The 11,738-nt window shown below is 41.9% G+C and overlaps 1 protein-coding gene across 1 annotated transcript in view; it reads right to left on the reverse strand.

Moving 5' to 3' along the window:
* Window positions 1–9,732, reverse strand: part of SYDE2 (synapse defective Rho GTPase homolog 2) — a 49,233-nt gene extending 39,501 nt beyond the window's left edge. Inside the window, exon 1 of the mRNA XM_030327074.1 lies at window positions 8,970–9,732. Within this exon, the coding sequence (XP_030182934.1) occupies window positions 8,970–9,717 (748 nt within the window). The 5' untranslated portion in view covers window positions 9,718–9,732. The remainder of the gene's footprint in view (window positions 1–8,969) is intronic.
* Window positions 9,733–11,738: the final 2,006 nt, after the last annotated feature.

Genomic DNA, 11,738 nt, shown 5'->3' on the forward strand with positions numbered 1-11,738 from the left:
ATGTGTTCTCACCCTCTCAAAAAAAAAAAAAAAAAAAAAAAATGAATTAAGGAATTCATAGTGCAATGAGGGTCATCAAATGCTTGATATGTGTTTGTGTTAATGTAATGTGATAAGATTTTTTTGAGAAAAATGTACACATAACATCAATTCCACATAGAGGTAAATGTTTTGCACATCCAAAGAACTGCATAAAGCAGGCTTCAATTACAGTCAATAAGCTAAATATATGCCATAACACTAATTCACTAGGCATAGAAAGTTAAAACAGAACCACATTTCTAAAAATTTAAGATCATACTAAAGGTTTCTAAATTATGGAATTATAGTCCTGCTACTTCACGTGTATATATGGTTGATTCATTTTGTATTCTAGTAAATAAAATATGAAAGCCTAGTAACAGAGTGATAAAAACACATTAAACTATGAGGAGCTTAGAAACAACCACAACGTTAGGTTCATGCATAATCAAGGCTTTCAGTAACCTTCCTCTACTGAAAAAAAAAATCCCTTAAAAAATGTAAACTTGTCTTTTTTCATCCTAAATATTACCCAACCAAGTAGATTAATTTTTAAAAAAGCTAATAATAATTTTTAAAAATATCTCAAACACAAACTGGGTTTCAAGTTCATCTAGTTCAGAGGCAGGAATGAACTAGGAATCAAAAGGGAAGAAAGTTCCCGTGAATGTCTACTATGCCAGGCATTTACTTACTCAACAAATATTTATTGAGTACCTATTATGTGCCAGGAATGAGAGATAAAGCAGTAAGAAAGCCCTTAACCTCCACAACAATGTTAAGAAAATGACTATTTCCATAAGGCAGAAAAAGTGAGGAATATGGTCAAGGTGCTAGCTGTAGTATTCAAATTTAAGTCAATCTAATACTAAAATCCATGCTCTTAACCTGTCTCCCCTATACCATGCTACCCACCAAAGGTAGGAAAGCAGGTAACCCTTTCTGAATGTGGTGATAATATCAATCCAGTTAACTGCTCATAAGGATTGAGTAATGGTGGAAATATCTTGAAAACTATATAACTCAGAAAAGTAATTTGCCCAAGATCAACTGGTTCATAAATGGAAGAAGCAGTACTCAAAATAAACTCTTATGACTCCAAAGTTTGTAGCAATACACCTGGGCTACTAGAAAAGAGATACACACCTCTACCCTCCAGGATTTAACATGCAAACATGTAACGAATATTCGATAAATAACTTGAATTAATTTAGTTCAATTTAATTAATGAAAAACGTGAGGATTCAAGTCTTTCTTTGGTTCTGTCTCCTTTAAAATTAAAGAACTGATTTAAGAACTGAAAATCAACACATACTCAGGAATCACTGGGGCTTCCAGGTTGTTAGTGGTAACATCTTTTTGCCAAGTGTACTAAAGTCCAAATCTATTTCACATTTAAGCCCAAGTCCCCTATTATTTAATAGCATTTCAGATGATCAAGGGACATTATTGGTAGTTTTTACACAATTATAAATTTGAAGCCAAAAGTATAAAATTATACAACTCATGATAGCTAGGAGTCACATATTATTTTATCATTTTCTCAGACGTCTCTCAGCAGATCCAAAATTTTATATAGTTAAATTATTTTGAGTCCTATTGAGTTTTTGACATACATTTAAAGAAATAAACATACTTTTACTTGTACTACACTCCAAGGAACTGTAATGACAAAAACAAAGCTACTAGCAACCCGTATTTAAGCAAATTGATATATCTATTGATATAAGTATTTAATAAATGTGTAATATTAAAAGGAATAATTATACCATGAGATACAATGCAACTATTTTTCATGAAACTACAGACCACAAAAACTTGAAACCAAATAATCTGACTGCTATTGCTGAATAATTCAATATACTACATGATACTGAAGTTAAAATTTAGAGATAAATAGGTACATCATTATGATTTCTGATAAAGGCCAAATTCATTCATTTATTAAAACTGAATATAAGCAACACATTCAGGACCCTAATTTTAAACATTTCATTTTTATCTCAGGTAACTAAACAGATGCATATGAATGTAAATTACACAGAAAGCTATCTGCAATCTTCCATTTACTCCCTTTTATGCTAAAATTAATGTTAAACCCTACTGGCATAAATTTAAATTATCTTTAGCTCCTGTTAGCTTTACCTACAGCTATGTTCACTCACTCACACACACACAGTCACAATGAAAAGAAAATATAAGTAAAAAAAGATATCAAAATAAGTACGCAAAGCTGCAAGTCAAAAATGTCTTTATTCTCTTATAATTATACATGTTGTGGTATAATTAATGAAATGAGTAATTAAAATAACTTTACTTTGAAAATCCGTAAGAGAATGCAGAAGTGGCAATTAAGTTTTTCACTCAGAAAAATATCCTACATAGTAGTGAACTACTCAAGCCAATTTTTTGTCCTCAACTATTATTTCATAATAAATCAAATGACTTACTATTACTAAACATTTAACTAGTGCCCCACCTCAAAATCATCAGCAAACTGAGAAATTATGGATTTCAACCTTCACTGAAATTGTACAGTATATACAGACATCTTTTCATCATATAAAAAAGCCCTACTGCAGAAACAAACTTTGTTGCTTTTGCTTACATCTCCTTAAAAAATCCTAAATAAAAGAATTCTTACAACATTGTATTATTACAATACACATATACACATATACATGTGCCTTTCTCTTTTCCAGATACATCTAAGTGGGGAGATGGGTACAATGAAAAGGAAGTAAGTTATTTTTCTGTTTTACGTTTCCTCCCTTGTGACTAGCAACAAAACCCTTAAGAAAAAAAAGCTGTGTGCTAGCTAGCTTTAGGGACAGTAGAGAAGAAAACTCTGAGACTGTTTGCAGTTCCACAAAGTAAGAGGGAACAGCAAGACAAAGATACACAAAAGAAGGGCAGGATAAGTAAGTGTCCCTAAACAGGTGTGTGTTAGCTCGATTGCCAGTGTTCTTCAAGGCAGTAAGTACTCCTTACCTTCTGATCACTTCACTCTCTATCCAGAATCCTAATGATCTGGGCAAGGTAGTATTCTCACAAAGCCTGATTACCTTTCTCTTGGTAACAGCTAACTAAGCACCAAGCACTGTACAAAACAGATTATCTTTTTTCATCCTCACAGCAACCTGAGGGCTGAGTGACCTGTTCCAGGTCACAAGCCTAGTCAGTGATGGGGTCTGATCAGACAACTAGAGGCTCTATTCTGTTAACCAGCATACTACATAGACTCCTCTCTAGTAGATTCCACAATCTCATGTTTATTGGTGCAAGATAAGACCAATATGAAGGGAACTGCTTAAACTTGTCACATGTAAGCAGTAAGTATAAATATACATAATAAAACTGAAGCTGAAAGACCTCAACTGCTTTGTTCTAATAGAATTTAGTTTAAGTATCAAGTATCAGAATAAAGTAGAATGCTTCTTCAAAACTTTAATAAATGTATCAAGATAGGTGATTGGGGCACTGGGAACTCTAGAACCTTGCTACTCAAAGTACATACCAAACAGCCTCATCTACACTGGAAGTTTGTTAAAATGCAGAATCTCAGGTCCCACCCCTCACACCTATAAATCCACATTTTAACGAGATTTTCAGAGTTTGAATAGCACTGCTCCATAACCACCCTTTGAATAGCAAAGGTCTAAAAAATAACCTTAGTGATTCTCAAAAAATAAATTCCACTTACAAATGTAGGACTTTCAAATCAACACACTATTTTCTGCTGAATTTGTAATTCTCAGAGTTTTCCTGCCACCAGCAACTTCAATGTTCTGTGGCACTCTTCCAAAAAAAAAAAAAAAAAGACAACTGAACTTGCTTCCAGGGCCATAATGGCAGAATTTCTCAGAGAGGGATTTAAAGTTAGAAGACAGCCGAACATTATATGCCTATTGATACTAATCATGAATAGGGCTAATGCATAAAAGAATTTGTTGAAAAAATTCATAAAGATCATGTAGATCATAAAGAAATTAGAGCTACAAATACTTCAGGAAATAGAATAGATGAGAATCTGCATTATAAATCTCAACCTAACAAAGTATAATGCATGAAATCACACCAATTAATACTATTTTAAAAGAATTACCTAAAATTTTCAGACAAAATATTAACAAGTTACATGCCCTAATTTTTTTCTTTCACAAATCGTGTAGCAGCAAAAGTAGAGTCAAGGTAGGCTAATTATTTTTTAAGGCAATAAAAGGCTGAAATAGCTCAACCTAGTGCCTTTGAATTTATTCCTGAGTACTATATGCTAATTAAATATATTTATAAAGACTTATAATGAAGTATAGTTGGCAAATAGATTAAAATTCCTTTGTAATCCACGGCTTGCAGAAACTTGACAATATTTATCATGTGTAATGACTTTAGATTTCTTAAATAATCATCTCAATTAAGTACAAATTGGCCAATCTGTGAACATCACACTCAAAACACCAAATCATTGGCATTATTATACTATCTAAAGTTTTAAAGGTTCTCAGTAGGAGACAGAAATCAAAACAAAACATCATTTTGGCTTCCAAAATGAATTTAAAATCATTCCAAATCATTTAAAAATGATTGTTATGTGGTCTCAAAAATTTTCAAAATACCTAAGTATTAGATAGATTAGGTATCTCCATCCCATTAGTTATTCTGTTATAAATTCTTTAACTTCATCTTGAAAGAAAACATTCTCATAAATAATACTGAATAGAAAAGTGTGATATAAACCTTTTGGTGTATTTAACACCTTTATACAATCTAGAATGAATTACTTCATCTGGAATGCCCAATTAATTTTTTAGAAAACATGATTTAGGGGCTCTTGGTGGCTCAGTTGGTTAAGCACCTGACTTCGTATCAGGTCATGATCTTGCAGTTTGTGAGTTCGAGCCCCGGGTCAGGTTCTGTGCTTACAGTTCAGAGCCTGGGGCCTGCTTCGGATTCTGTGTCTCCCTGTCTCTCTGCCCCTCTCCCGCTTGTGCTGTCTCAAAACTAAATAAACGTTAAAAATTTTTTAAAAAAGAAAAAGGAAAACAGGATTTTTTTTCTTTTAAATTTTTTTTTAATGTTAATTTTTATTTTTGAGACAGAGAGAGACAGAGCATGAACAGGGGAGGGGCAGAGAGAGAGGGAGACACAGAATCGGAAGCAGGCTCCAGGCTCCGAGCCATCAGCCCAGAGCCCGACGTGGGGCTCGAACTCATGGACCTCGAGATCGTGACCTGAGCTGAAGTCGGATGCTTAACCGACTGAGCCACCCAGGCACCCTGAAAACAGAATTTAAAAGTAAACTCTAGAGGGGTGTTTGGGTAGTTCAGTCAGTTAAGTGTCTGAGTTTGGCTCAGGTCATGATCTCATGGTTCATGAGTTTGAGCTCCGAGTCTGTGCTGACAGCTCAGAGCCTGGAGCCTGCTTCAGATTCTGTGTCTCCCTCTCTCTCTCTGCCCTTTCCCGGTTCACACTCTCTCTCTCTCCCTCTCTCTCAAAAATAAACACTAAAAAAGATTTTACTAAAAAAAAAAGGTAGAATCCAGGTAACATCAATCTTAACTAAAGTAAACATTTAAAGGTGAAGGTTTAAAATAGATATACTGATTTTTTTAAGTGTTTTTTTTTTTATTTTGAAAGACCGAGAGAGCAAGCACAAGTGGGGGAGGGGCAGCGAGGGAGAAAGGGGTAGAGAGAGAAAGAGAGCGCATGCGTGTGAGAGAGAGAGAGAGAGAGAGAGAGAGAGAGAGAGAGAGAGAGAGAGAATCCCAAGCAGGTTCTGTGCTATCAGTACAGAGCCCAAGGTGGGGCTTGATCCATGAACAGTGAGATCATGACCTAAGCCAAAATCAAGAGTCAGACACTTAACTGACTGAGCCACCCAGGCGCTCCTAAAATAGATATATTCACTTAAAAATTATCTTAATAGGCCACCTGGGTGGCTCTCAGGGTTAAGCCTGGGACTCTTGATTTCAGCTCAGGTGGTGATCTTACCCTTCCTGAGGTTGAGCCCAACACCCATCCCGGACCCCCATCCCCACCTGTATCTCCACCCATCGTGGGTCTCTGCCCTGAAGGTGAGAAGCTGCTTAGGATTCTCTTTCTCCCTCTTTCTCTGCCCCTTCCCACCTCGAGAGCACTCTCTCTCTCTCTCTCAAAATAAATAAATGAACATTAAAAAAAAAAAAAAAACCTATGAGAATTCCCCCATCTTCTTTGCAATTTTGAGGTAGTTACCTACCCTCTAAACCTTGTTGAAATTCCATTCATCTCCTCATTTCAAGCAACTTAATATAATTAATTGGATCAGGCCTCTAAGGAACTTTAGCATGTGTTTAACCTCATATAAATAGGGGTTTTGGAGTCATTGAGACCTGAGTCTGAATCCATATAATAGTTTGAATCCCTACACTAATATATACAAACCATATAATACTAGTTTGTGCCACCCTGGGTAAACTTCTTGACTCCTGTTTCTTTTGTTGTTGTTAAATGACAGGTGTCATGGGGGGGGGGGGTATGCAGGGGGATTATGAGAACCACATAAAGTATCCAGATGGTTTTAATAAGTTCAACTAACCTTCATGAAAAATAGTTAAAAAAAAAAACAAGATTAACTCTCCAAATCTATACCAGATATGTAAACATTACATAAGTTATTTATATCTTTCCTAAAAGATGATTTGAAAGGAAATAACATCTGAGAAAGTTATTTAAACCAGAAATAACTCGGGCGCCTGGGTGGCGCAGTCGGTTAAGCGTCCGACTTCAGCCAGGTCACGATCTCGCGGTCCGTGAGTTCGAGCCCCGCGTCGGGCTCTGGGCTGATGGCTCAGAGCCTGGAGCCTGTTTCCGATTCTGTGTCTCCCTCTCACTCTGCCCCTCCCCCGTTCATGCTCTGTCTCTCTCTGTCCCAAAAATAAATAAACGTTGAAAAAAAAAAAATTTTTAAACCAGAAATAACTCAAGCATTTGCTTAGATTTCTTGTAAAATATCTAAAATACTATCACATAGTAATTCTAATGTTTCATTTTAATTTATTTTACAGTTACTTCAATTTAATTAGTTTCTCAATGAAAAGAATCAATGAATTCATTCTTGAGCATTATTACATTTATTATTACTTTAAAAATCCTTGAATGTTTATTTACACTATAACTGAGGATCTTAAAGCCATCAGATGGTAAATGTTTCCTTTGCAACAAAAGAGTAAAAAAAATTGACTAAAATTTTATGCAGATTTTTGTTATGGGTGAAATTTCACAATCTTACAAAGAGTTAACTGAACCAAGATCATGGGAAGTAAAGATATAGTAGCAATAAAATATAAATATTACAAATACTTTACTCCTGCAAATACGTATTTTTTTAATGTGAACTTAGCAAGTACACCTCCCTTTACAAAAAAAAATGTACATTCTGTTATCCTTTATTCAAAAGAAATGGAATAAGTTTGGGGCACTTGGGTGGCTCAGTTGGTTAAGCATCCAACTTTGGCTCAGGTCATGATCTCACAGTTTGTGAATTTGAGCCGCTCCTCGGGCTCTGTGCTGACAGCTCAGAGCCTGGAGCCTGCTTCGGATTCTATGTCTCCCCCTCTCACTCTGCCCCTCTCCTGCTCATTCTCTCTCTCTCTCTCTCTCTCTCCCTCCCTCCCTCCCTCTCTCTCATCCCCTCTCCCTCTCTCAAAAATGAATGAACATTAAAAAAATATTTAAAAAAAAGAAATGGAATACATTTGAGGATAAATAGGATAAAGAAATGGGATAAATTTTGACAGGTATGGATTAGAGATTTATAGACTCAAAAAAAAAAAAACTTTTCAAGTTTGTATATGCTTTAAATGAATCATTTGATTTGTCCTCACTGTGCGATTACAAGTTTTGTGAACTTTGTTTCTCCCCAGTTTTGTATTTATTGGTTAAACAAAGTTAATGTGTATAAACCCCAGTCCTGGAGGATTTGTAATTCTTACCAGAGAAAATGCTAAGTACTGTGAATCCTTTTATATATCATCATTTAATATTTTTTAAATTAATGACATATTATGTCGTTTTGTTCACTAAAAGTCTTTGTATTTAAAATTGTAGTTCAAAGGATCGTGTTGTTTTGGACTCAGTTTGAAAGTACTGTCCTTCTTTCAGAAACGAATTTTTACTATTGACAACATAATTACCAAATATACTTAAGTTCGCACATGACTTTAAATGAATGCACTTTCTTAGAAGTACTAGACATCTTTCTCTTGATTAAAATACTGGTGCCCTTATTTTTTCACAATAAAAAGATTACTCACTTTGTTGGGTTTTTTTTTTTTTTTCTTTTGTTGTTGTTGTGGAAGGAAGAAGGGAGGAAAGGTGGAGAGGTGAAGTACGTGAAATCCTAGTGACTAAAAAGAAATTTTGGTTGGTAGTTTGGTTTGTTTTTGGGTTTGGTTGTGTGTCAGTTGTGTGCACGCGGGCCTGGGAGAGAGACGGAAAAGAATAAAGAAAACGTGTAATGAGTAAAATGACAGTTTATGAAGCCCATAAAGTCTCCCTTGAATCAAATTCAAATTCACAAACTCCACAAAGTCTACGGATTTGCCTAGAGCCACAAAGAATAAAAATGAAGGCAGCACCGCCCAACTCTATACAAAAAGCGTGCGATGAACTTAACCTTTACTCAGTGTAGTATTCAGAAGTATGCACGCCGGTGTATGGAAGAAAAAACAAAAACCCCAAGTTCCTCATGCCACTGTCTTTTAAGGGGAGGGGGGAGACAAAACAAGCGAATGCATTATACTAAGTAACCTGGTGCATTCAGCTGCCACTTACGTGTCACTTACTTTGGCACCGGCACGTACCTGTCTGCAAATGCATACCTTATTCTTGTCTCTTAAGACAGAAGCCCAGTTGGTAAACATTAAGACTCAAAGAGTTAGCATTCTGATCGCAAAGTATCCTCCTACCTGTTAGCGTAATTCTTTGGTCTGGAGGCACGGAGAGGACTTGGCTTTCACGCATTTTCAAGGCGCCCAGATTTGGAGGGTTCGCCTGCGCTCCAGAGATTTTGGGGGATGTCCCACGGGAGCGACCCTTCATTCCCAGGGACAGCAGACGTCCTTTGTACATCCACTTCTGCAGCTTCTTGACTGTCACCGCAGGAGGCTTGAGGAAGGGAAGCCCCTCCTGGCCATCTCCTTTTCGGCTGCGTGCCACAGCTGACCCCGCAGGATCCCTGAAGGGGCTTCCCGTGGAGCGGCCGGGGTCCTTGGAGCAGGGAGGCCGGAGGCCGGAGGGGGCCGCGGCCGGGGCGCTGCCTCCGCTCCAGCCGTCCATCCCGCCTCCACGTGGCGGGGGCTCGTCCAGGTCCCCGCGCGCGCCGCACCTGATCCAGCTGTCGCTCGGCCACCGCTGGAAAGAAGGAGGCTTGGCACCCACCCGGAGGCTCTCGAGGCTTCTGCTGCAGGACAGCCGCATCCGAGGAGTCCGCAGGCGGCCTCCCCCCGACTCCCTCGGAGGAGACCGGGGCGGAGACACCTGCTGCCAAGGGCGGCCACCGCCTCCCCGCTGCCAGTCTCGGGGGCAGGCTCGGCGGTCCGCAGCGCCGCAGGGGGAAGGCGGCTGGCCCAGAGCCCGGGCTCCCACAAGGCAGCCGCGATCTGCCCAACCCCTGTCGTCCCGCCGCGCGCCCGAGTCAGGGGGCAGGTCGTGCATGGCCTGGATCAGCAGATAATAGGCCTCTCGCAACTGGGTCTGCAGCCTGCCTGTCTCCAGGCGGCCGCCCTCCGCCCCCGGGGAGGAGCCCGCCGCCGGGGGAGGCGGGGGCCACCGCTCCGCCTCCGCCCCCTCGGGCTCGGGCGCCGACTGGGAGCCGCCGGGCACGTTCTCATAGTAGTCGGCGTCGTCCTCCTGCTCGGCGTCGTCCTCTCCGCTGCCTTCGGAGCCCGGCGGGGCGCGCAGAGAGGCGCGAGTGAGCCCGCCACCCGAAGAGACGGCCTCCTTCCCGCCGCGCGGCCGAGGCCCGAGCGCTCCCCACCGCTCCGGGCGCCCTCCCGGGACCCGAGCCTCGGGGCCCCACGCCTGAGGCGACGGCGGGGGCCGCTCCAGGCTCGGCCGAGCTCCGCCGGCATGCTCGCACGAGGAGGCGTCCGGGGCTCCCTCGGCTACCGCGGAGGCCGCCACCGTAGCTGCAGCCGCCGCCCGGAGCCCGAGCCCCCCGGCGGCGCGGGGACTCCGCCTCCCACGGAGCCTGGACAGCGTCCTCCTCAGAGGGTCCGCCATCCCCTCCGCCTCAACAGCCAGGCTCGCCCCCGCTGCGAGAGGAGGACGGAGCCCTGTTGGGGAAAAATCTGCGCTCGCGGAGGCGGCGGCGGCGACGACGGCGGCTCCCCATGACCGGCGCTGGCCCTCGCGGGCTCCTCACATACTTGGCATAACTCTGCCGCGGGAAGGGGTGGGGGAGGGCGGCGGCGCCGCAGAGCGCATGCCCCGGAGCCTCGGGCCGCGACGGGACGCGCAGTCTGCGGGCGGCTGCGCTGCGTTCCCTGGGTGGGCGCGCGGCGGGGCGGAGGGCAGGGCCGGGAGGCCTGCGAGAGTGAGCTAAAGTAGACGCGGGGAGGCAAGGGGAAGGGCACGGAGCGCGCTACGGTCGGAGCGTTGGGGGAGGGGGGGTAACAGTGAGAGGTGAGGCAGAAAAAGAACGAGCAGGAAGGTGAGTCTGGGCTAGAAGCCTGCAAAGTTTTGGAGAAAGGGAAAGTGCTCTCCTAGCTGCCACCCTGTCGCCTTCACCACCCTCCCTCCCCATTGCCACCAGTGCACGAGACGTGTCTATTACAGCAAGTTCTAGCTTGAGAGAAAACAAGGATGGGTTTGACGGACCCGGTGTGAGTACAGGTGTATCTCACTTAGTGTAATGTGTTCTAGAAACGTTCCAAATCATTTTAATGACCCCGGGAGCTAGCTATTTAAAGGAAATTTGCAGCGAAATTCAGTTAAGAAGAATCCTTTTGTCCAAAATATCGCCACACGTGTGTCCCTATTTTTCTTTTTTTAATGAATGCATGCTAACACAATTCTGATTATCAACCAAAAATAGTGCCCCCCCATCACCCTGCTAACGCTGCATTTTAATTAAACTTGGTTGAGAAACGATTGGGTTGAAATTGGGAAACAACTTTATTTGGAAATACCAATTCTCTCTCAAAAACATTAAATCCTGTATTCTGTGTAACTCCGAGTACCTTGAGTTGCCACAGATGAATGGACCTATCCCTGATCGGGAAGAATCAGGGTTGCTATCACCCCTGATTTCAGTTACATTTTTTAATGTTTACATATTAGGGCCTTTGTCTGAGCAGCTCATGAGTGTACTCCTAACTCCCAGCACAGTACCTGCACATAATAAGAACTCAAGAAATGTTTGTTGAATAAATGAATGCTTGCATAACTAAATAATAGCATTTAGTCCTAGGCCACCTGGCTGGCTCAGTCCATAGAGCATGGAACTCTCAGTGTGGTGGGTTGGAGCCCCACGCCCCACGTTGAGCATAGAGGTTACTTTAAAAAAAGAAGAAATAGGGGCGCCTAGGTGGCGCAGTCGGTTAAGCGGTCACGACCTCCCGGTCCGGGAGTTCGAGCCCCGCGTCGGGCTCTGGGATGATGGCTCAGAGCCTGGAGCCTGTTTCCGATTCTGTGTCTCCCTCTCTCTCTGCCCCTCCCCCATTCATGCTCTGTCT

The sequence above is a fragment of the Lynx canadensis genome, chromosome C1 (genome assembly GCF_007474595.2).
Source record: "Lynx canadensis isolate LIC74 chromosome C1, mLynCan4.pri.v2, whole genome shotgun sequence".
Taxonomy (NCBI): domain Eukaryota; kingdom Metazoa; phylum Chordata; class Mammalia; order Carnivora; family Felidae; genus Lynx; species Lynx canadensis.